This window comes from Mobula birostris, chromosome 8, assembly GCF_030028105.1.
Source record: "Mobula birostris isolate sMobBir1 chromosome 8, sMobBir1.hap1, whole genome shotgun sequence".
NCBI classification, from domain to species: domain Eukaryota; kingdom Metazoa; phylum Chordata; class Chondrichthyes; order Myliobatiformes; family Myliobatidae; genus Mobula; species Mobula birostris.
This window is the reverse complement of record NC_092377.1, coordinates 79,885,619-79,912,497: the sequence shown is the minus strand read 5'-3', so window position 1 is coordinate 79,912,497 and position 26,879 is coordinate 79,885,619. Positions and strand designations below refer to the sequence as shown.

The following is a 26,879-nucleotide window of genomic DNA, read 5'->3' as shown; positions in this document are numbered from 1 at the left end:
CTATCCAATCAGGAAATTGGTTTTCCATTGATTTTGTGCTGTACTAAGCATGATGCTTTCAACTTAATGGTGGGTTGACCCAGTGTTTTTGATTAAGTTATATTATCTGGGTTGTTCCCAGTAAATTATAGCGGCAAGGGATGCAAGATAAACTGATATCTACCTCATTTACACTTAAAGCTGGTTTGTTCGTGATCTGACACTCTGTGATGGCAGAATCTTGAAATAAACCAGAGCAGTGTCAATATGTCATTGGCATGTTTTGTTGGCAATTGTGTAGTGAAAGTTGATACTATTATTGTCATTAAAGTTAAAGGAAAGGCTCAACATAGATTTTTTTATTACCTTTCTTTGGCTTTGTAGTCTAGATAACAAAACATTGATTCCTGAGAAGGTGAAGTTTGTCCTGTAGAGACATTAATACTGGCTGAGCTATACTCGTCTGAGTTAGAAGAATGAGAGTCAGTCGTACTGAAATGCAGAATTCTTAATGGGCTTGAAGGAATTGAAGCAGGGATGATGTTTCCTCTGACTGAGCAGTCTAAAACCTGTTTCTCTGTCTTCACTTGAGGAGTCAGCTAATGGGGATGGAGATATGGAGAGGATACTTCACCCAGGGAACAGGGAATCCTTGGAATTCTGTACCCAAAGAGGCTGTGGAGGTTCAGTTTATTCAAGATAAATATTGCTGGGTTTTCAATATTAAGGGATGCGATATTAGTTCAGGAGGTGATATAAAAGATCGGCTATGATCAAACTGAATGGTGGAACAGCTGCAAAGTATAAATGGTTATGCCTGTTTCTATTCTCTGTGTTGTTATCCCAGTGATATGAATCTAAAATAGGACTGAAGTTGTCAATCAGCAATACATTTTGTACAGTAACTAAGTTAATCACTTTGATGCTATTTCCAGTGAAGTGAATCTCCCCCTTTTCTGTGGAATTTGGTTTTGGCAGTTTGGGGATCTTTGGCATTCATGTCTTTCCTTGAAATCCATGAATTTTTTCTGACACTGAACTTTTAATTTAACTCAACCAAGTGTCAGTGTAGTTGTCGAACAGCTGGCACTACAATTACAGAGCCACCCAGTAAGATTGCCTATTTCCATGAGCAATGCAGCAGTATTAACTTTTTAGGTCGAAAGGATCTTTCAGAATTGGGAAAAGCAGATTTTAAAATGCATTCATTGTAAAAGAGGGAAAGAAGTAAAAAAGACATCTGTAATAGGGGCAAAAACAGGAAAAGTAGGAGAAATGCAGAATGATTATCCAACATTACCAAAATAATTTGAAGAAATCAATATGGATGAATCGATATGGAAACTAATGATCTGAAATTCCATGTTGAACTAGGAAGACTATAGAGTGCCCTGTGAAAATACAACATGCAGTTCCTCAAGGTTATGTTCAACTTTACTGGAAGGGTACAGGAGGTTGAGGAAGAGGAAGTCAGAATTGGAGTGAGACATACAATAAAACTGACAAGCAACTAGGAGCTCAGGCAGATGTTTCTATCCTGAATGTTACATGTCCAGTGAGCTGTGGCCCAATCCATGTTCCAATTCTTATTGGTCTCATCCATTTTCTGATTTTCTTGTTCCTGTCCCCCCATTCCCCTCATCTTGGCATTCCATTTTGTTATTATTTCAGATTTCCAGCACACACAGTATTTTGGTTTGTAATTGATATTGTTTATTTAATATTGCAGTAATATTTGAGAAATATTGTAAATATTTTTTTGATTAAGCATTCTTTGTTCACATAATTAATTACAGGTTATATGTAAGGAGTGAATAGCATACCTCATTATGTTACCATGTCATAAGTGTGTGCCTCACTAAAAGTTAAACTATAACTAAGGCACATTGTTCTGGGCTCCCATGTTTTCTTTTGATCAGTTTATTGTTTTTGAGTCACAAAAGATAATAGTGCCAATGAAATGGTTTAAAAATGAACCTGAGATGACTACCTATCTGTTGAAGTGCAGTGAGATATTCGAATTTTAAAAAAACTGCAGTAAGACGTTTGAGTTAAAATAAAGGCAGAAAATGGATGTAATTCATGGGTTTGTAAACAATGAGTACCAGGTGATAATAATAAATTTCAAAAAGCAAACAGAAATGGCTGGCTACATCAGAAGGACAGATGCATAAGATAACTGGGTGATGTATACTGAACAAATTGAGCGGTATTTTGAAGCAACTGAAATAGCCAATGCAAAGAGAGTGCCAGTTTTGCTGAGTGTAATAGATGGAAGTGCATAGAGTTTGCTTAGAAGTTTAAAAACTCCAGCTAAAGAAGTCGAAATGAGCTTTGCTGTTATCGTGAAAGAAATACAGAAACATTTCTAACTGCAACCATTGTTGATTGCAGAAGGCTTTAGGTTTCATAAGCAGAAGCAAAAGAAAGGGGAGTTCATTTCAGTGTGTGAAGCTGAACTGAAGAAGTTGTCTGAGTATTGTCAGTTCAGTAATGGGCTCATTAATGCACTGAGGGTTCGTTAAGTTTTTGGAAACTTACAAAAAAGCATACAAAATGGCTCCTGACGGTAGCATAACACACATTTAAAAGAGCAGTTGAAATAACTGAATCAACAGAAACAGCAGACAGAGATGCAATTGAGTTGCAGTTAGGAATGAAAAAGTGTGAATGAAATTGCAATGTTAAAACAGAAACCTACCTGGCCAAACAAATTGCCCTACTGTTGCGACCAGACCAATGCAGAAACTTGCAGAAAACGCAACGAGAAGGACATATACAATGAGCGTGCCAGACTGACATGCTCAATAAATGGACTACACAAGGAAAAGATAAAGATAAAAAGTCTAGTTGCAGCTTCAAAAAGAGCACTAATCTGCATGCTGTTGATGAAAAATCTGATAACGATGAGTGACAAAGGGTAACCTTGAGATTTACAATGTGAAAGCTGACAAGAGATAAGCAATATGGTTTACACCAGAAGTGAACCGCAAATTAATTAAAATAGAATTGGACACTGGCTCGTCTGTTTCAATCATTCCACAAAATGAGTTACAATGGTATTTCAAAGATTCTGAACCGAAATATGCAGATATCCAACAAAGAACTTATACTGGCGAAAAGGCTTTATTACTATAATAGGCTTTTTTTCTGAAGTAGCATCTGTAAGGCTGTCCAGGCATTCAGTTTACCTGGATGACATCATAGTTATCAGTGAGGATGACAAGGAACATCTCCATAATCTCAAGCCAATGTAAAAAAAGATTAGAAGATTATGGGCTCAGAACATGACATAGCAATTATGAATTCTTTAAACTAAGCATCCCTTACTGTAGTCACACCATTCACACACAAGATTTACACAAGCATGCTGGGAAAATTCAAGCGGTGGTCACACTCACAACATGCTGGAGGAACTCAGCAGGCCAGGCAGCATCCGTGGAAAAGATCGGTCGACGTTCGGGCCAGAACCCTTCGTCAGGACTGTAGAGGGAAGAGACAGAGGCCCTAAAAAGAAGGTGGGGGAAGGGTGGGAAGGAGAAGGCTGGTAGGTTCCAGGTGAAAAACCAGTAAGGGGAAAGATAAAGGGGTGGGGGAGGGGAGACAGAGAGGTGATAGGCAGGAAAGGTGAAGAAGGAATAGGGGAAAACACAATGGGTGGTAGAAGGAGGTGGAACCAAGAGGGAGATGATAGGCAGCTGGGGGAGGGGGCAGAGTGACATAGGGATAGAGGAAGGGAGGAGGAGGGAATTACTGGAAGTTGGAGAATTCTATGTTCATACCAAGGGGCTGGAGACTACCTAGACGGTATATGAGCTGTTGCTCCTCCAACCTGAGTTCAGCCTCATCATGGCAGTAGAGGAGGCCATGTATGGACATACCCGAATGGGAGTTGGAAGCAGAGTTGAGGTGGGTGGCTACTGGGAGCACCTCGTCGAGCACCTCCGCTCCGTCCGCCACAATAGACAGGATCTCCCAGTAGCCACCCACTTCAACTCTGCTTCCCACTCCCATTCAGATAAGTCCATACATGGCCTCCTCTACTGCCATGATGAGGCTAAACTCAGGTTGGAGGAGCAACACCTCATATACCGTCTAGGTAGTCTCCAGCCCCTTGGTATGAACATAGAATTCTCCAACTTCCGGTAATTCCCTCCCCCTCCCTTCCTCTATCCCTATTTCATTCTGCCCCCTCCCCCAGCTGCCTATCACCTCCCTCATGGTTCCACCTTCTTCTACTACCCATTGTGTTTTCCCCTATTCCTTCTTCACCTTTCCTGCCTATCACCTCCCTGCTTCCCCTCCTCCACCCCTTTATCTTTCCCCTTACTGGTTTTTCACCTGGAACCTACCAGCCTTCTCCTTCCCACCCTCCCCCTACCTTCTTTATAGGGCCTCTGTCTCCTCCCTCTACAGTCCTGACGAAGGGTTCCGGCCCGAAATGTCGACGGATCTTTTCCACAGATGCTGCCCGACCTGCTGAGTTCCTCCAGCGTGTTGTGAGTGTTGCTTTGACCCCAGCATCTGCAGATTATTCTATGTCAAGCAGTGGTAGTTGTCCCAAGCCCAAAAAGACCTGTCGTAGTTGTGGTACTTTTTGAGATTTGTCAATTACTGAAGCAGGTTCCTGTTAAACCTGGCTACTGTGCTCCACCTCTTGAATCCATTGCTGTAGGTCAGAAAGATATGACAATGGACAAAGCAGTGTGAGGTAGCTTTCCAAAAGGTAAAGTAAATGGTGACATCAGATGTTGCACTAACACATTATGATCCACATCATCCAGTGAAGCTTGCCTGTGATGCCTCACCTTATAGTATAGGTACAGTCAAGTCAAATGTTATGAGTGATGGAATTGTTCGTCTACAGCCTTTGCATCACGTTCCCTTACCACTGCAGAGAAAAATTATGCACAGATTGACTGAGAGTCCTTGAGTCTGGTTTGTGGTGTAAAGTGTTTCAACCAGTACAATGAGATTACCCTCATTGCTGATCATCAACCACGAGTGTCCATCTTCAATCCACAGAAGGCTGTTCCTCTAACAGCAGCACCACCACGAATGCAGAGATGGGCTCCGCTTCTTGGATGACACAATTACAAGATTGAATTCAAGAGGACAGCTAATCATGGATATACTAATGAATTTGAAAAGGAAATAACGAAAAATTTACAAAAGAGGAGACTTATCTTGATGTATTCTCCCTAATTCAAATCGAAGGTCTTCCTGTTAAGGCAGAGATGATCCAAAGGGAAACCAGAAAAAAACCCACACTGTCTCAGCTCTACTTGGCAACACAAACTGGCTGGACTATGCAGCAGAAATACCAGTTCCCATATTTTTACTAGTGCCAAGATGAACATGCCTTTGACAAGGGTTGCCTTATGTGGGGAATGAGAGTTGTTGTACCATCCAAGCTGAGGGCTAAAGTGTTGGAGGATCTACATGCTGGTCATTGGGGCATGGTCAAAAAGAAGGCAATGGCTCAAAGCTTTGGCTGGTGGCCTGGGAAAGACCAGCAGCTCAAGCAGCTAGCCATGCACCATATGGAATGCCAACACTTCCAGAAGATGCTAAAAGCACCGTAAAGAAGAAAGGAGAAGAAAGGTCTCCAGAGTTGCAAGAACCTCTTTCTGCAGTCCCAGAGTCAACCCCTTCACCCACCACAGAGGAGGCCACAGAACCTGAGATTGTTTCACAGCTGCAAGTCTCACCTGCCAGAAGAACATTATCCCACAAGAATAAGTAAATCTTTAGGCCTGAATGGGACGACTTAAAATTTACTATTCTGTGGATGTCTATCTATTAGTTATATAGTATACTATGTATATAATAGAGATGAATTCTGTATTGAGTTGGAGTTTATAGCTAAACAGGGAGGAGTGTTGTGTATTTAATATCTCAGTAATATTTGAGCAATATTTTAAATATTTTTTGATTAACCTTTGCTTGTTTGCATAATTAATTACAGGTTATACGTAAGAAGTATGTGAATTGGCATATAGCATTACAAGCTATGTCATAAGTGCATGCCTCACTAAAAGTAAAAATGAAACTAAGACAAGTCCTCCTGAGCTCCTGTGTTTTATTTGGGTTAGTTTATTGTTCTAGAGTTACAAAACATAAGAGATAGAAACTGCAGCAATGCTGTAAACCTACCATTGTCTTTGTTGTAAAGCAATTACCATACACACATTATCTGAGAGAAGAAAGAGTCAGGCAGCAGACTTCAGAATCTCATCCCAATGTAACTTGCCCTTTTCAAGAATGAAAAAGGGAATTAAAAGAACATTTGAAAAGAAAATGCCATAATTTTATTCATTGTGAAGAGTGTGAACAAATTCAACCTTTATCTTTAATTAAATTGTCATTTTACTATTGGTAAACTTTACCCACTCAACTTCAGAACTGTCACTGTGAAAGCTTTTGAACTTTAAAAAGAGGTATCATTTCATTCATCTGTAGAAATGATTTTCTACATCAATTGATTCTGATAATTTAACATCCTAAGATGGAACAAAATATGAATTTCTTTTTGCTTGTGTTGTCTGTTTTAATGTCAAAGTTTTCATCATAAAAAGCTAAAGTTTAACTTACCCGGAAGATGCAAGAGACTGCAGATGGTGGAATCTAGAACAAAAAACAAACTGCTTTCTGAACTTAGTGGCTCAAACAGCATCTGTGGTGGAAAATGGACAGTTGATGTTTTGGGTCTTGAAAGGTCTCAATCTGAAATGCAGTCACTCCATTTCCCTCTGTGGATATGGACTGATCTACGGAGTTCCTCCAGCAGTTTGCATTTGCTGAACATACCTAGTTGTTTTATAGGAGTACCAAGCTTTTGTAGGTATTAAAGAATATGGAGCTGCCATATGCTGTTATTAGATTAAGGTTTGATTGGCTTGCCTCTGAATCCCACTCCCTTGGTGAAATGGACCATGGATACTGCTTTTTGATAAGATCCAAATACCTTTTCAACCTCTCACAGCTATTCAAGGACATTTTCAACATCTCACTGCTGCGGGTGGAAGTTCCCACTTGCTTCAGAAAGGCAACAATTATACAAGTGCCTAAGAAGAATAATGTGAGCTGCCTTAATGACTATCACTGAGTAGCACTCATATCTACAGTGATGAAATAATTCGGGAGGTTGGTCATGGCTAGACTGAACTCCTGTCTCAGCAAGGATCTGGACCCACTGCAATTTGCCTATCACCACAATAGGTCAATGGCAGACACAATCTCAAAGGCTCTTCACTCGGCCTTAGATGCTGTTCACCAACTATTGGTTAGCATTTAACACCATCATTTCCACAGTCCTGGTTGTTAAGTTACGGAACCTGGGCCCCTGTACCTACTTCTGCAAATGGATCCTAAACTTCCTAACCAAAAGAACACAATCTGTGTGGATTGGTAATAATATCTCCTCCTTGCTGACAATCAATATAGGTGTACCTCAGGAATGCGTGCTTAGCCTACTGCTCTACTCTGTCTACACCCATGACTGTGTGGCTAGGTATAGCTCAAATACCATCTATCAATTTGCTGATGATACAACCATTGTTGGATCTCAGATGGAGATGAGAGGGTGTACAGGAGTGAGATATACCAACTAGTGGAGTGGTGTTGCAGTAACAACTTTACACTCAACATCAGTAGATGAAAGAGCTGATTGTGGTCTTCAGGGAGGGTAAGATGAAGGAACACATGCCAAACCTCATAGGAGGATCAGAAGTGGAAAGAATGAGCAGTTTCAAGATCTCTGAGGACCTAACCTGGTTCCAACATATTGATGCAGCTATAAACAAGGCAAGACAGTGACTATACTTCATTAGGAGTTTGAAGAGATTTGGTATGTCAACAAATACACTCAAAACCTTCTACAGATGTACATGAAGAAGATTCTGACATGCTGCATCACTGTCTGGTATGGAGGGGCTATGCTCAGGACCAAAAGAAGCTGCAGAGGGTTGTAAATTTAGTTGGGTCCATCTTGGGTACTAGCCTCTAAAATACCCAGGACATCTTCAAGGAGCGGTGTCTCAGAAAGGCAGCGTCCATTATTAAAGACCTCCAGCACCCAGGACATGCCCTTTTCTCACTGTTATCATCAGGTAGGAGGTACAGAAGCCTGAAGGCACACGCTCAGCGATTCAGGAGCAGCTTCTTCCCTTCTGCCGTCCGACTGGACATTGAACCTGTGAATGCTACCTCACTTTAAAACTATATATTATTACTGTTTTTGCATAACTTTCAATCTATTCAATATACATATACTTATTTATTTATTTAGTCTTCGTCTTCTATATTATGCATTGCATGGAACTGCTGCTGCTAATTTAACAAATTTCACGACACATGCCGGTGATAATAAACCTGATTCTGATTCTGATTCTGATTCCTGGAGGGTCTTGGATACTAGTGAGAGTTAGAATTATAAATTGGGGAGAAATAAATGTTATTTGAAGTGAAATTTCTCCTGAAAATAAGTTCAAATGTGGCATATGTATCATAATTATGAAATTGTTCTATTTTTAAATTGTTATTGGGACACAAATGTTTGCTCCAAGCATACTTTTATGGACATTTTCACAGCTAAGTTATTTCTTAGTTTGTACCTGATGCTTCATAGGACTTTCAATGACTCTCCGAAGAAACAGGTATAATATTGTGCAAATCAAAAATGTAATTTGTTGCCAACAACCTTGAGCATTGAAGATATTCCCCATCTCTGCCCCACATTTTGAAATCAACCAAAGTTCATTGAACTTTGTGCATCAGGCCCTATTTTGACTTGTGTTAATTGGAGCAATGCAAGATTCCAATAGGGGATGAGATGAGAAACATCACAGAAATAATAAGGGGCAAAGCATTGGATGGAATTAAAAATATGAAAGAGTGCAAGCCCATTTATGAAAATTCAAGTTACATTGGATGTTGTAAATCGCAAATGAAAACTGACAATGTTCGAAAGACTCAGTAGGTCAAGCCACATCTGTGGAAGAAGAAACAGTTAAGATTTAAGGTTTGCAACCCTTCATCAGATATCATGTCAGCTGTGTGTGGAAGTGTTAATGACTAAAGGAGAGGGAATGGGATAAATGGAGCTGTTTCCTAGGTTGCACAGTGCTAAGATTTTGAAATTTTTATGTTTAAAATTCCTTTTTGCATTATGAATGATATATTCTGGGTGCATTTTTCCCAATTTACTTTCAGCTATTGTCACAAATTCAAACTAATTAATAACAAGTTCTATAGGAGCTATAGAACTTGGCATTAGGAAAAATATATATAGATTCTTAGAGTCATAGAGCAATATAGTATAGATACAGGCTTTTTGGCCCATTGAATCCATGGTGTCCACACAGCTCGTTGCAATTTCCTGCATTCGGCCCATGTTCCTCCAAGCCCTGCCTCCTCCGTGTACCTTTCCAAGTGTTTCTAAGTGATGTTATTGTACCTGCCTCAAACACCTCTAGCAGTTTGTTGCATATACTCTCCACTCTCTGCACGAAAAAAACTCGCCCCTCAAGTCCCTTGTGATTCTTTCTGCCCTCGCCGTGGACTTCACTACCCTGAGGAAATGAATGTTACTGGTCACTAATCAATTTCTCTCATAATTTTAAACATTTCTATAAGGTCAGCCTTCATTCCCGTACATTCCAAAGAATAAAGACTTAGCCTGACCAGCCTCTCCCAAAAACTCAGGCTCTCTTGTTCTGGGAACATTATTTTATGCACTCTTTCCAGTATAACTGCATCTTTCCTACAACAGGATGACCAAAACTGGAAACAGTACTCCAAGTGCGGCCTTACCAATCATTTATATACTGCAACATAATGTCCCAACTCCTATGTTCAGTGCTGTCACAAATGGTGGCCAGTTTGCTAAAGGCCATTTTCACCATGTCTATCTGTGGTGCTGCTTTCAATGAAATATGGACTTGTACTCCAAAATCCTTCTGTTCCATTGCATTCCCTAATACCCCATCATTCATAGTATGTCCTGTGCTGCTTTGACTTTAAAAAATGCATCACCTCACACTTATCAGTATTGAAATCCATTTGCTACTCCTCAGCCACTTCTCTAATGGTTCAAGCTCCCCTAGTAATTTATAACCATTTTCACTTTCAACAACATCTCCTAATTTCCTGTCATTTCTAAATTTACAGATCAAGCCTTGTCATTCACAGCCAGATTATTTCTTTAAATAATGAATAACAAGGGTTCCAATACTGACCCCTCTGGCCCACCACTGGTCGGTGGCCTCAATTCCAAGGAACAACCTTCAGCCACCGCTTTTGGCTTCCTCCCTCTGAGCCAATTTTGAGTCCACCTAAATAGCTCTCCCTGGATTCCATGGGACCTAACCGTCCAGACCAGCCTACCATGTCAGGTCTTGTTGAAGGTCTTGCTAAATTCTTGTAGGCAATGTCCACTGCCACACCCTCATTGACCTTTTTGGTTACTTCAAAAAAAAACTCTGGAAGGTTCATCAAGCACAACTCTTACTTTTAATATAGCAATAGAACATTGTGGGATTATTCTTAATCTTAGCTGCCAGATCCATCTGGTTGTCTCTCTTTGCCCTCCTGATTTCCCTCTTAAGAGTATTCTTCATCATTTTTGTAGTCAGCAAGGGATTTGTACTTCCTGACTGCCACTTCACTTACTTGCCCTGCCACTTTCCCTTAGAGGAGTTCCAGTATTGCACCCTCCTGAGTATGGCTCACTATATATTGACTCAGGAAAATTTCCTAGACACTTTTCACAAATTTTACACTGTCTAGTCTCTTAACACTCTGGATGGCCCAGTCTTTTCTGGGCAAATTAAAATCTCCCACGAATACCATCCTATTATTCTTACAGCTATGAGCAGTTCCTCTGTGCACCTGTTCCTCAAGTTCTCGCTGACTATTAGGGTGGGGGTCTGTATGGCCTTGCTGGATGATCCCCGAAGAATGTCATCCCTGAGAACTGCTGTTGTGTTCTCCTTTACCAAAGAGTCTATGCTACCCCTTCCCTTGCTTGCCTGTACCTCTGTCACACCTGTAACAGCTATATCCTGAAATATTGAGCTGCCAGTCCTGCCCTCCTCTTAGCCATGTTTTTGTCATGGCTGTAACATCCCACTTCTCAAATTTAATCCATTCTGTGAATTTCTTTACCTTATCTGTTAAACTTCAGGCACTGAAAAAAAATGCAGTTGAACTGAGTCTTCCGTTACCTGCCTTTACTGTGTCCCTGGCAATCCTGATCACTGAACTTACTGTAGTTGACTACAGTTTTATCCCGTGACTTGCTTTTGTTCAGGGTCTCATTTGACTGCCAATCTAGCCCTCTCCTAAAGCACTAACATATTTCCCTGCAAGGACATTACTGCCTCTCCGGTTCAAGTTCAACCTGTCCCTCTTGTAAAGGTCACCACTACTCCAGAAGTGATCCCATTGGTCCAAGAACCTGAATCCCTGTCTCTTACGCCAGCTCCTCAGCCATGAATCAACATCCTTCTTCTTAACCTTTTACCGAACTCCTTATACCCATTCTGCAGGACTTCATCACTCATTCCACCTATGTCATTTGTCCCAACATGTACAACAGCCTTAGGCTGTTCACCCACCCCTCGAAAAATTTCTGCCGCCTCTGAGAGGCACATTACAGCGATATACTTCTCTGTAACATTCACAAGGTGATTCACAGATTAAGCCTCTTTCACAGTGATCTTATCAAACTGATCAGGTTTAGTTCCATTTTTCAAAGAGTAGGCAAAGCACTCACGATCAATTGGACACTGTGCCAAAGGCTTTGTGGAGGCATGTCAGCACAGACACAAAAATTCTGTTGTTGGAGTGCTTCACTTATTATCCATGCTTGGTTTCACAGTGTCCGAGTGGTTTGTTGAGGAGCTCTTTGTTCCACAAAAAATGAGCTCTTTGTTCCTCTTTGATCAACTCTTTGTTGGACAGTTGGGAGTTCAAGTTCCTTCCAAAGATTTGAGCATAACTATGACGGCTGGCAGACCAGGGCAATTGTGATGGAATACTCTGGGAGTAACAGCACCTGGGATAAGGCAAACCATAGTCCGACCTGCTTTTGCAGGTGAGCTTAAATGATTCCAGGCACTTTCTGAACAAAGAGTAGGGGGTGTTGTCCCCAGTATCCTGGACAACCTTGCACTTATGCTTAGCTGCCTCTGTCCGGAGGTTCATTCGTGTCATTGCTTGTTAGAAGATACAAGAGCCTGAAAGCACATGCACCAGGCTTGAGGGCAACTTCTATTCTGCTGTTATAAGACTATTGAACAGTGTCCTTGTACGATATGATGGACTACTGGCCTCATAATCTACCTTGGCATGGCCCTGCAAAGCACTTTCTCTGTCACTGTAACATGTTATTCTGCCTTCTGTTACTGCTTTTCCCTTGTACTACCTCAATGTGCTGATGTGAAATGGTTGGCATGCAGAACAGTTTTTCACTCCACCTCGGTATATGTAATAATAATCCAATTTACCATCTTAATTTACCAATTTTATATTCCATCAACAAATAATAAGGTAGTCAATGATGCATGAAGAGTACAATTGCTTTACAAGGATCAATGAGAAAAGTAGATTTACACCCTGATGCATTCTTTCGGCCCAAGACATCGCTATTTCCTTTCTCCCATAGATCAATGATTTGATTTATGTGTCTGTGATTTATGTCCTCCAGCACATTGTTTGTTGTTCTGGGTTATAACTAACATCGGCATATATGGTTTTCAAGTGCCAAGAGAAGAGTTGAATCACCTTGTTTGGCAGAGTTGGGCCTTCTGTGAACTGCAGTTCTTTATTACGTACTTTGTTAAGGTAGCACATTGGTGCTTCCACTCCTTGTGATTAAGAACGCATTTCAAGTCTAAGTTCCCCCTCTAATGGTGGAATATTCTGTTGCAGTGACTGGGAGTGTGGGTGGAAGGAGGAGGATGAATTGTACCATGGGACGTACATTAGTATACCCAAGTGATGCTTTAAATACACCCTTTCTCTGTACTGTTCATCAGCCTGGACTCCTGAAAGGTCTGAATCACAATCCCAGGCAGCTAGTTATTATAGATAATGTATCATGGTTACAATGTGATGGCATACAAGGGTGAAAAGGACAATGGGAGTACCTGACACAGGCAACATAATAATAATGTTCTCACTGTCATTTCCTGGCAGCTGATGTCTCCATTTATTATTCTGCACAGTAAATATGCCATCAAAATCGATATAAAAAGCATTGTTTTGTATTTGGTTTTGTGTTCAGGTACATAGTAAGCAGTCACTCAACCAACAAAGGAACTGTGCATTCGCAAAAGCAGATTTATCACTTCGCGTTTCTAACTTCGGTTTACCAATAACATTAATGTACCCTTTGCACGTCTGAATGAGGCAAGTACTTTCTTTGGATAAAAAGCTTTTTAAAATTGGTTACACATGATCTAACTAAAGAAAAGCATTTGACATTCAATGATTATCCAATCAGACTTGCATAAATATTTGAAAGGGTAAAATTTGCTGAGGGAGGACGAATTACAAAGGTCTTTTTGGGTCTTAGGAGGAAACAAATAGTCCAAGAAATAGGACTTGAATTTGGTGCAGGTTGTAGGGGTGATGGTGATGGGGAGGGGGGAGTGTGATTGATGGGAATGTGAAAAGAATAAAGTAGATTAAAGTAAGGTGATTGATAATCAGCATGTGCTGGGGCCGAAGGACCTGTTTATAGAAAATCTATGTATGAAGAACACAAGATGCCATGCATGTTGAAGGGATACTTTGAAATCATGGATCAGGCCCTTCGGTGTTTCAACGGTGCACTTGATTTTGAGAAAAAAAGCTAATTTTATTTGGCAATTTGTTCCATTGAACAATGGGACAATGAAATAAATTTTAGTTACCTTGTGCTGTTAAGGGTTGAATCATGCACCATGGCATGAAACCTTTAGTAAAGGGAGCAAATTCCAGATGTAACTAGCCAAGGTAAGAGTGGAAGTGATCAGTGTAGTGGGTGACAGAGAGCTGGGAGCAGCCTATTGTTTCAGTGTGTTGCCCAGTACTGCTGTTCTGATAATCCTCTCTACATTTTGGAAGCCCAGCGCTTTGATTCTTTCTTTCCTCCCAACGGCCTCTCCTATTTGCCCGATGATTAGTGACCGTAAACCAGTTTATGCAGTTTGAATAAGACAAGCAGTGCAGCAGGGTGGTAACCATGAGCTAATCACATCGGGGCACAAGATCACACATCCAGTACATACTGCACCCTTTAACTATCCATTTACAGTATTTCTGACTGTGATCAGTCTACAGCGGATCAATAGTCTGTGGGCACTAAATTTACAGAAGAATTAAAGCAGAGATGTGGAATCACACAATGGAGAAACTGACCCTTCAGTATACCAAGTCCGTGCCGAACATCAAGTCCCCACTTACATTAATCTTACACTAATCCCATTTCCCCCTTGCCCTCCACCCATACACACAGACACACACACTTCCATTAACTCCAGGATGCTTTCACTCACTTACACACTAGAGGCAATTTACACTGGCTAATAACCATGAAATCTAGAACACCAGAGCACACTGGTGGTAACCCAAGTGTTCACAGTGAAAATGTGCAAACTGCACATGCTCAGCACTGGAGCTCAGGACTGAACCTGGGTTTTTAGTAGTTCTACCAGCTGCATCACAGTGTTATTTCACCACCACCCCAGACCCCAGATTATTTTCTTGTATCTCCAGAAGGTGGTGCTCATTGAAAAGCTGACAAGGTGGATCCACACTTGACTTTTGCAAAGTGTTTTTTGAGCATTGACTATGGCATAGCTCACTTAGCTGACGGCCAAGAGATATGAGGTCGGATTAGTCTGCATGGTGTTCATCAGACAGGTTGGTTGATTTGGTTCCCCAGACAATGAATTTTCTATGACTGTAAGATTTATTCTGACTATAATCATGTGTGCATTTCACTCTAGATCTAAGGCAAAAGAACAGCCTCTATTTATGAAGTTATTTTGGACTTCCAAATCTCCAAAAACCTTTCACAGCCAACAAAATACTGCTTTGAGGTGTGTTACTGTTGGAATGTTGGAAATTTGGCCCAGGGGAATCTTTCATCGGCAACAAAGTGATTATCCATTTGAGTGATGTTGACTGAGGGGAAAGTTGGTCTGCGACTTGGGAATATCTCCTATTTGAGATCTTGGAAATCCAGCTAAGCAAGCAGGAACAGCCTAGGTTTAACATCTCACCTGACAGTGCCAGATGCCCTCAGTGCTGTGCTGAAGTGTTGCTCTAATCTCTGGAAGAGGATTTGCAGCTAAAAACTTATGACATGGAAACTGTAGATTTAACTCTCAGTTCCCCTAGGCAATTGATAATTAGTAATAACCCTATTTTACAGACATATCAGAAGTCCAGAGAGTTGGAGTGTACTTCTGAATCCAGAGTAAAACTCAATTTGAATCAGTGTTTTGCAAAGGAGTGTCATCTTTCAAGAAGAAGTTGACATTGAATGTGTTGGTGAATGCATACACTGAATTTTTATAAGTGCACCTCTCTTCCACGCCTGGCAATGTAAGATCAACACTTTTACGTTGGTGGCTGGCTGACAGATACAATGCTGGTATACCTGGCTGTCGCTAGCACGCTGATATAACACAGGCAATTGCCATTTGCTGATCTCATCTTTTCATTGATGTTGAGGATGCAGAAAGTACAAGTTCCTTTCTGATGGCTCAAACAAAAGCAGGGTTGGTGGAGCTTGAGAAAGTGTGGGAGAATGGTTTCCTAATCTCCTACTGTTAATTCAACTGGAGGTTAACAAAAACCATTTTGTGACTGTGGTTTTGATATTCTCTTGGTGGAGTTATGATCAACAGAACATTACTTGCAGAACTCCAGACCACAATTCAGTGAACCCTTACTTGACACAAAGGTTGCATTCCTAGAAAACAGTCCACACCATGATTTTCTGTAACACATGCACGCTTTCTCCCATTGAATCTCACGTTATGTGGAGGTGTATTTCTGTGCAAAGTTTTTCTCTCAACTGTAGTACCCCTGTGGATGTTGTGCCTAAATTAATTAACTAGAAATGAAAGTTGTATTGCTTGATAAAGTATGATTGGATAATCAGAACCAGGTTTATTATCACTGACCTCTGTTGAAAGATTTGTTATTTTGTGGCAGCAGTACAGTGTAGGTATAACAAATTAATATGAGTTGTAATAAAAAATAAAATAAATAAATAATGCAAAAGAGGAATAGCAAGGTATTATTCATGAGTTGATGGACCGTTTGGATGACAGAAGAAACTACCCCTAAAAAAGTGAGTGTTGGTCTTCAGACTCCTCTACCTCCTCCCTGACGATAGTAATGAGAAGAAGGCATGTCCCAGATGGTAAGGGACCTTCATGATAACTACCTTCTTCAGGATGTCCTCGATTATGGGGAGGCTTGTACCCGTGATGGTGCTGGCTAAGCCTACAACCCTTTAAAGTGTCATATGATCCTGTGCATTGGTATCTGCTTACCTGAAGGTGATGCAACCAGACAGAATATATTCAAAGTTGAAACTGCATATATGTCACCATATAACCCTGAGATTCATTTTCATGTGGGCTTACTCAATAAATCTATAGAATAAGAATCATAACAGAATCAATGAAAGACCACATCAACTTGAGCATTCAACTAGTGTGCAAAAGACAACAAAGTGTGCAAAGACAAAAAGAAATAAATAAATAAGCAATAAATATCGAAAACATGTGGTGAAGAGTCCTTGGCAGTAAATTCTTTGGTTGTCAGAACATTTCAGTGATGGGGCAAGTGAAGTTGAGTGAAGATATTATCCCCTTTGGTTCGAGAGCCTGATGGTTGAGATTCAAAGATTCAAAAAAACTTTATTGTCATTCTAACCGTACATCAGCTCTGCAGGGCAGAATGAGACAGCGTTTCCCAGGAGCAGTGCAATCATAACATAACAAACGCAACACTAAATAATAAACATAACAATAGATAGTAAAACACAACAGCCACATATCAGTTAAAATCAAGTTATAAGTGTCCAGTGCAAGTTAAAAGTGTCCAAAGCAGAGTCAGGTAGAGCAGCTATTTAGCAGTCTGACTGCCTGTGGGAGGAAGCTGTTTAGTAGCCTTGTGGTTTTAGTTTTGATGCTCCTGTAACGTTTGCCTGATGGCAGAAGGACAAACAGTTTATGGAGAGGATGTGAGGGGTCTTTAATGATGTACCATGTCTTCTGGAGGCATTGAATCTGAAAGAGGTCTTGGACAGAAGGTATGGAGACCCCAATAACCTTCTTTACTCCCCTAACCACTCTCTGCAAGGTTTTTTGTCGACAGCACTGCAGCTGGAGTACCAGGTTGTGATGCAAAAGGTCAGCATACTCTCAACCATGCCTCTGTAGAATGTAGTTAAGATGTTAGTGGGGAGTGATGCTTGTTTAAGCTTCCTCAGAAAGTGCAATCTCTGCTGGGCAAGTTTCACAATCCCAGTGGTGTTCCTGGACCAGGTGAGATTGTCCAAGATCTGCACCCCAAGGAACTTGATGTTTTCCACTCTCTCCACTGTGGAGCCGCTGATGTTGAGGGGTGTGTGCTCAGGCTGAGGCCACCTGAAATCGACGATCATCTCCTTGGTTTTGGTGACATTAAGCATCGTTGTTATCACTGCACCAGCTCTCTACGGTGTTTGACCTCCTCCCTGTACATTGTTTCATCATTTTTGCTGATGAGCCCCACCACTGTGGTATCATATCAGCAAATTTAATGATCAGATTTAATGAGGGGTACATCAATAAAATTTGCTATAGTTTTTAATGGCATACTAAATCTCCTCAAACTCTAATGAAGTATAGCCACTGGCATACCTTAATTGTGATAAGTATCAGCAGAAAATATTGCCTTGCCAGTTTCCAAGGCAAGTCTCTTTAGTAGCCTTCTGCTGTGACCTCGCATGTGTGATCCTTAACCTTAGTAAACTAGTTCAGTTTTTTTTAACGTGTGTTCCTTTTTTAAAAAATTTTTTCAAATGAATTCGGTAAGAGTACATTTTTATTCCATATCACAAATACTTTTAGTGGTGATTTCTGAATTCCAGAAGAGTGAATTTCCATTACCTGAACAACTGTAATATAGAGTGTACTATACTTTGATATGTAGCATAGCTTTATCTGTAAATGCAGAAGTGATGTATATGAAAGTAAATCATTTTAGAATTAAAAGCAGAAAATGCTGGAAACACTCAGCAAGTCAGGCAACATTTATGGAAACAAAAACAGTTAATTTATTTCATGTACTCCGAAGCATACAGTGAAATACATCATTTGCATGAACAACCAACACACCTATGGATGTGCTGGGAGCAGCATGCAAATTTGCCACACATTCCAGTGCCAACGTAGCATGCCAACAGTATTCCACAGATCAACACAAGCAGCAAACAGCAGCAACAACAAAACCAAATGAAACAAAGCAACAACAACAAAACAAGCTCCTTTCCCATCCAATCTCTCCCACTCACACACCAAGGCAGACAGGATTTAAACCACAAGATAGAAAGCTCCAGGTCTCCAGTCCTTCTCCACAGATTCTCAGACTCAGAGCCATCAGGCCTCCAACTTCAGACTTCATCCATGATACCTGTTACGGGTTTGACTTTTGGGCCTCAACTTCCAGAATTGCAGAGGTCTCTGATCCCAGTGACCCTGGCCCTCATGACTCCTTCAGACCTCTACCTTCAAGCTTCGACCTTTAGGCTTCAGGCTTCAGCTTAGGCCTTTGGACTTCACTGGGTGTTACTTCCAGGCCTCAACTTCTGGACACATGCATCTCCAACCCTGGTGACCTGGGGGCTCAATGGCCCTCGTGACTCCTGCCCATACCTGGAATTTGTCACCCATTCGGACTTCCAAACCAGGGCAAGTCTCTGACCTGAGGATTGGTGGTTTCCTCAGTGCCTGCAACATGACTTCTGGGATTGCTGATGTTCATCTGTGGTGTACTTCAATCTGGGTTTGAACTCCCGTCCATTTACTACCCCTGTCCTCTTACACACCCCTCATCGTTGTCCCTAAACCCAAACTCGGCATCTAACTCCCCTCTCTGTCTCAAAACCATCCCTCTGAACCTGAAAAAAGCAACTAAGTCTGAGCAGTGACATCAACAAGCATCACAGTTTGGTGCCATCTTGACCAGAGCATTAACAGGTCTCTAGGTCTGGGACCTTTCTTCAGTACTGGGAAAGAGAGAAAACAAGTTAAGTGTCATAGCAGAGAATGTGAAGGGGTGGGGACAGAGGAAGGTTAGAATGAAAAGAGTATCTGATAGGGAGATTCTATCTGATAGAACAGTCACTAACGTGTTAAATTTTTTTCTCTTGTGATGCATTGTAAATGGTGCAGCTGCGGGTTATGCCAAGCAGATCAGGTTATACAAATAGGATAAGAAGCACAAAATAAACAAAGTTGCATTCGATCCTGTTGTAGCAGCATCTTTCCACAGAACTCACCTATTCTGCTGAGTGTTTTCACCTTTTCTCTATTTTTATTTCTGATTTTCCGGTACTCGCAGAACTTTGAATTTGTTAGATCACAGAAGAACTGATTTTGCTTCAGCAGGCTTTGACAAGCTTCGATTGACGCACAGTGGAGAGTATCCTGACTGAATGCATCACACCCTGGTATGGAAACACCAATGCTGAAGATCAGAAAATACTACAAAAGGTGATGGACGCTGCCCAGTCCATCAGGCACAAAGCCCTCCCTATCACTGAAGTGCTACCAGAAAAAAGCAGCATTCATTTTCAAGGGCCTCCACCACCCAGGCGATGCTGTCTTCTTGATGCTATCTTCAGGGTGGAGGTACAGGAGTCTTAGGACCCACACTACCAGGTTCAGGAACAGTTATTGCCCTACCATCAGCAGTCTCCTGGACCAGCTAGGATAACTTCAATCACCTCAACTCTGAACTGTTTCCACAACCAATGGACTTCATTTCAAGAACTTGACAACTCATGTTCTCAGTATTAATATTTATTATTTTTAGTGCACAATTTCTCTTCTTTTGCACATTTGTTGCTTGCCAGTCTTTGTTACTTATATTTTTTAAAATAACTTTTATAATATTCCTTTATTTTCCTGTCAATGTTTGCAAGAAAATGAATCTCCAGGTAGTATATGATGACATATAAATACTTTGATAAATTTACTTTGATCTTTGAACTTTGAAAATGGGATTTTAGGCTTTTGTATTAAAACTCGTGAAGATCTGTGAGTGCTGAAACTTCCAGTAATCCGTGTTTTCCTATTATCTCCAGTTTACGGGCTCATCTGCAAGGAAAAGGGAAATACTTATGCTGCAATTTAGCACTTCATGGCAAATCGCATAAAATTCCAAACTTGTCAAATCTAGTATGATCAATTGCCTATGTACACAGATTTACATTCAGAAGTCCTACAAGTTCTACAAGTGTTATGAATGGCAGCTTAAGCAGTTGTAGGCAATATCTGGTTCCATGAATCACTTGCCCTTCCTATCTTGTAGATTTGAAAGCCACCCCAGTTATCAGGCACATTCATAATGCTTCGACAAAAGAAATCAGTTTCTGTGTGTTACGTGTTTTAAACTACAACTGTTTAATTTAATGGCACAATTTGTTAAGTTCGTGAACTCATTAGAAATAGGTGATCAGGAATGGTTCTTAATTTGAGAATGATGCAATCTGCTCAATGATACAAGCAAAGCAATTGTGCTATCTTTGTCCTTGAACAAACCTATTGTGTGAAGTCAGTGCTTATGTTAGATTGCATTGCAGTTGTTCTTGTTAATCTTTAGGATGCATAGACAGACAAGCAGCACAAGTAAACATAAGGCTCTCTTCTGAAATGAATACAGGCAATACAGTAAGGCTGATATAAAATTAGCTTCTGAGAATTGACGAATTTGCATTCCTTAAGCCTGGTACAAATTAGATCTGTTTCTTCAATTTACTCACTGAACATGAGTTACCACCGGCAATGGCAATATTTTTGTTGCCCCTGCCTAACTCTGCCTGAGAAAGTGGTACAAGGCGCCATCTAGCACCACTGCAGTTCTGAGAGGCTAAACCCCAGCAATATTATTGAACATGAAGTCCCAGGATTTTGCCCTTCTGTGCTGGAGGAAAGTTGTAATTTCTCCACGTTATGATGATATGCAACTTTGAGGGAAAGACGTAGGTAACATTGTACCCATGCACCAACAGCCCTCATGACAGAAATCATGGCTTGAGAGCACAGCCTTAGTGAGTTGAGTCTTGTCTATTAACAACGATTGATTTGGTTTGGATTCTGTGGTTAATTTATATACCGCTTTTATCTTTTAAACTTTATTATTTGTCTGCAGTGAGCATTTTTAGACAAAGATAGTAATTAGTATTGTCCAGTTGAATATGCCACTGAAGTACAAGATCAGCCAGTTTTCACTCTGTGTGCATCAATGTAAATCTAGCAAGGTTCCTGAATAGTGACAGCAATGGAAGATCTGGCTGTCTTCCATTCACGTTCATTGTAAATAGTTGTGCCTTCATCTTTATCTACTTTGGCAGTGTCTCAGGGTTCACTTTAGTTTTGTGCGATCTGAGGTGGGAGAAGAAAATAAATTGCCACACTGGCAAACCAAAGCCACAGCTTCGGTGCAGCTTAGTCATTTTGTGATGATTCTTTGTTAAGAATCCAAGAGATCTTCATGGAACAATTCTTGTTTCAGCATCCCACTTTCATTTACAGCCAGGCTATGGCTGTTGTTTGGAAGAAAATCCAGATTGTCTTGAAATTTGTAGATAAAGTAACAGTTCTTTAAACAATAACAAGAGTGCAGAAGAGAGCTTATGCTTAGTTTCATTAGATTGACTCCAACATATGCTCCTGAAGATGGCAGGTTTTTAAATATAGATGAGTGGTGATTAAAACCATTTGTAAACATGTTTTTCTGCACAGTTTTGTCTAGTTTAGGACCTGATTAGTTTGGATCAAACCTCACTGCAAGTAACTGGCTACACCTCCAGGTAACCAATAAACAGTCCTTCCAAGTGTTCTGGCTTGGTCAGTCCTAGCAAACACAACTTGGAAATGTGTTCAGGGCCAACAAAAATTGCTAAGTAATTCATCAATTACTGCGAAAACCAAAATGTTAATGAATTTATAGGGACTTTCAATCAGCCTAGATACAAGTGGTTGATGACATAACCTTATTAAAAACTTAATTTTGTTAATAAACCCACATTTAATAAAACAGCTAGCTTGCCATATTTTAATAGAAAAAAATACACATTTGCATGATTTTATTTAGTCCCATGACACAGATTTTACACTTGGCAGATTTAGAAATACATATTATTGGAAATCTGAAGGAGAACCAGTCAAGCATAGTCTGAAGTTTTCCAGTTGCACTTAGAGCAGATGCTGTGCCCCGCCTTTGGGTGAATCCATTAACTAACAGTTACTGAACAGCTGGTGATGGTGAGCCTTTCAGCTGATGGAAATGGCTTTGAACATCTCAAATCCCTTGTGTGGTGTTCCAAATTAATTGATTGTGTAAATAGATCCTGGCAGTGCCCCCCCACCCCCCACGATCAGAGTTCAAAGTCATCAATGCCAACTCATATATTTTCCTTTTTGCTTCCTCTCCAAACCATTGCAGGTATTTTATCCTGTTAGCTCACAGATTGATAAAAAATATCAGTTTCAGCTTTAACTGGAATCCTATACAAATTCTCATTTCAGTAAATAGATTAGCTTCCAATCAGCTGCCCTGTCAATTGACATTGTGCAAAGTCTTGCAAATTATCTGGCATTTCGCTGAGGAAAACATGATACAAACTCGGGTACTTCTGCTTTGTGAAACTAATGTCACAGATTTGCAATCCGTAGCTTCTTTGCTTTGATATTTTCTTGAAGTATAATTGAGACTCATTTCCTGTAGCAGCATTTTGACTTCACAAGGTGTCTGAGGGGTTAATGAGGATCTCTTCTGCTCCATTCTCATTTTGGAGGAGTTCCAGCAAGATTCTGTGACGTTTCAGTGCTGTTAATGAAGATTTGAATTTCTGTTGTACCTTGGTCATCCTTGCGATGCCTCCCACGTGAGGTGCTGTGTGTTGGAAACAAGGCAACCAAATTACATGCAGCAAGCTCTCAACATCAGCAGTGTGAAGGTAATCAGATCGTGTGCATGTTTTGTTTTAATTTTGGTGGCTGAGTGATAAATGTTGGCCAGATATCATGGAAACACCAAAATTGTTCTTAAAAATAATAGCTTTGGATAGGCATGCTCCCACTACTTTATAATCCTGATGTGCCGAGGCTGCTTTGTGCCAATGCAGAATACCATTGTACAAGAGCTAGGCTTGAATTCTGAAACATCTAATCCCAAACTGAATAATTTTTTAAAAAACTGCAAATGCTGCAGCTATGAATTGAAAACCGAAAACCCGAGAAACATGGGCAACTTCGGTGGAAAGGAAAACAGAATTAATGTTTGAGGTTGAAGATCCTTTGGGAAAATGGGAAAACAAGGATGTGTTAAGTTGTTAAAGGTGGGGTTGGGGTGAGGGTACACTGGGTAAGTAAAATTAAGGGAAAATCTGATTGGATAGGTTTCATGAGATGATCCCAATGTCTACAGATAGGTTTTGTTGATTAATGAGAGCAGTTAGAGTATGAGAAAATACAAAAGCTGTGAAATGTAGTTCAGTGTTATTACTCAAACCTAAAACTAGAGAATGCTGGAAATGCCTGAGTATTTTATGGAGAAAGAAGAAGTAAGTTATTGTTACAATGGACAACCTGAGCAGAACTAGACAGTTCTGACACAAATAGAAAACAAAGTGATATTGTTTTATTCATTATTGAGCACGGAAGGCTGTAATGTGCCCAGATAGAAGAGGAGATGCTGTTCTTGAAGCACATTGGCACAGTGCAGGAGTGAAAAATATATAATCACAATAAATGTCGATAGCCAGTTCAAGTGCAGGATGCTTCACTGCTAAGTCCAGCCCTTTCTCCTCTGAAATCCACACGTCTGGTTTTAAACTGATGCCACTGGATAACAATGTGGAACAAGAACTCTTGCTAATTCCAAATCAATCATTGCCAGCCTAGTTGTGCTTAACTATGTCAAAACTGATGAAATATTTAACCTGTGATCTTTCTGGTCACTAATATTCCACTTTGACTAATTATTCTGTACATCCTTGAAAACACTTTGCTGATTTAGCTGGCGTCTATAGAATGACTATTCTATTTTTCTCTATTTGCTTCTCATTGGCTATTTTCTGCTTCAGTAACTTGACACTGTGCAAAACATTTAATTCAGTTTTGTTTTCCTCTTCTATCAAACAGTACGAAATAAAACTGCATCCAATCACAGCACAGCCAAGAAATTCTTTGGCACGCACTTGCCTTCTGTCTTGGAATAAATCCAGCAGAGTCTTGTCTGAAATTCTGTTACTATTTCCCCCATTTGGAAAACAAAAGGCTATGAAGAACTATTAATAACTGGAACAACCAGAGAACTAAGAGCAAGCAGATTTAAGGCAAAATAAACCTCTGATATACCTGACTACCTTTAGTGGTTTTCTATTGCTTAGGGTGGAAGGTCTCATCAATTGGTTTGAACCCGAGCATACAAACACTTCAAGCTGTAGACTGTAGAGTTGAACAATTCAGGGCATCTAGGACAAAATAAATACACAGAAAACACACTTTCTCCTTGCTGGTTCATTGTATCCTTTGCCATTCTGAATAAGGGGGTGAATCAGGAATATAATATTTCCAGGATCCTATGTCCACCATAGATGTTCTTAGATCTTTCCAGGGTGACTATACAGAACCAAGTCAATTAAGGAGGTATTTGGGTGAGATGTTAATTGATTGCTTTCCAAATTTGATTCCATGCAGGGTCTTAAACAGCAGCTGCTGTGAAGGTAGCCAGTAAAGCTGGGTCAAGGAGAACGGGTATAAACAATGTGCCCTTGCTTCAGGTGAGGAAGGCAGGGAGAGGGCATAGTGCTTTGTGGTGCTGGAAGGGATGATGTATGGAAGGGTAAGACCATGAACACAAGTGTGGGAATATTAATATCACTTTACTGGTGGTAAAAACCTATTGAAGTTCACAAACAATTGATGAATGTGAGCTGGCGTCCTAGTACAGTTTTGAATTGGGACGAGCTTATAGCAGCAGCGTTGAAGACAACTAGAATAGAGGTGTGTAGATGTCTCTTTGATTCCCTTTGTCCCTCAGATTGGAGCATTATTTGCTTCCACTGTTGTTCTCAGTTGGCTTATGAAACCAAATTTGGATATGCAGGTGAGGCAAAAGTATCTGACAAGGCAGTTGGCTGGTAGCTTCTGAGATGGTACACTGTCGCTGCCTTTTACACAGAGCTTCCATGTGCTCCCAATGTGGACTTGAGGTTCTCAATTATCCTCCACTTAAGGAAGTTGTGTGCCCGGGAGTTGGTGACGGTGTTACATCTTTTCTAGGCTACTTTGAAAGTAACCTTGAATCTGCTCACCTGCTGTTCTGCTGGCATGATGGAGCTCTGTATCAATTGTATATTTTGTGAGTCCGGTGTCAAACATGCAAATTATGTGGTCTGAGTAAGTGTAATGAGGGTCTCATTGCTGGGAAAGTTGAATTAGAAAAGGACACCGAGGTTGGTTTGCTGATAGAATAGAAACAGAAACGTAGAAAACCTACAACACAATACAGGCCCTTTGGCACACAAAGCTGTGCTGGACATGTCCTTACCTTAGAACTACCTAGGCTTCCCCATAGCCCTCTATTTTTCTAAGCTCCATGTACCTATCCAGGAGTCTCTTAAAAGACCCTATCGTTTCTGCCTCCACCTCCGCTGCTGGCAGCCCATTCCACGCACTCACCACTCTCTGTGTAAAAAAAACTTACCCCTGACATCTCCTCTGTACCTACTTCCAAGCACCTTTAAACTATGCCCTCTTGTGCTAGCCATTTCAGCCCTGGGAAAAAGCCTCTGCCTATCTACACAATCAATGCCTCTCATTATCTTGTACACCTCTATCAAGTCACCTCTTGTCCTCCATTGCTCCAAGGAGAAAAGGCCCAGGTCACTCAACCTATTCTCATAAGGCATGCTCCCCAATCCAGGTGACATCCTTGTAAGTCTCCTCTGCACCCTTTCTTTAGTTTCCGTGTCCTTCCTGTAGTGAGGCGACAAGAATTGAGCACAGTATCCTGTGCAATTCTGGGATTTTCTGGAGACTGTAGTGGTGGCATTTCAGCAATGTTTTGAGCTGCTTAACGTTGGCCGTCCATGTCTCTGAAGTGTACTGGAGGGCAAGAATCAGAGTACACCATGAGCTTTTTGCCTGGTCTGAGGTTGTAATCTTCAAACATCTCATCATCAGACAGCCAAAGGCACTGAGGCAGTGATAGATTTTATTATGAATGTCTGCCTTCATTACAGAGTGACTCACAAGTTAGGGGAAAAAATCTGTATCTTCCAGGATCTTGTGATGAACATTTATTTTTGGGGCAGTATTACAACAAGGCCAGGTTGTTTAGTAAATATTTAGAGCAATACACCCAATGTGCTGGAGGAGCTCAGCAGGCCAGGCACCATCTATGGATGGGAATAAAAAATCGACGTCTCGGGCTGAGATCCTTCATTAGGACTGGAAAGGCAGGGGGAAGAAGCCATTTTGCTGCCTGCAGCAGGGGATGGGTTGACCATGACATGAAGCTCGTGGTTTAAGTGTGTGCATACATAGAAATCTAGATTGCGTACTGTAGCTCAATGATGGAATCTGGGGTGAACAGCTTCTCATTTGTCCTGTACC

The 26,879-nt window shown here is 40.8% G+C and overlaps 1 protein-coding gene across 4 annotated transcripts in view; it reads left to right on the top strand.

The window, feature by feature from the left end:
- plcb1 (phospholipase C beta 1) overlaps window positions 1-26,879 on the top strand; it is a 954,845-nt gene that overhangs the window by 547,712 nt on the left and 380,254 nt on the right. Inside the window, exon 1 of one of the 4 annotated variants that reach the window (XM_072265527.1) lies at window positions 23,161-23,215. The exons of the other annotated variants lie outside the window; for them this stretch is intronic. Within the exon in view, the coding sequence (XP_072121628.1) occupies window positions 23,183-23,215 (33 nt within the window). The 5' untranslated portion in view covers window positions 23,161-23,182. Of the gene's footprint in view, window positions 1-23,160; window positions 23,216-26,879 lie in introns of those variants that run through there. 4 annotated transcript variants of the gene reach the window in all.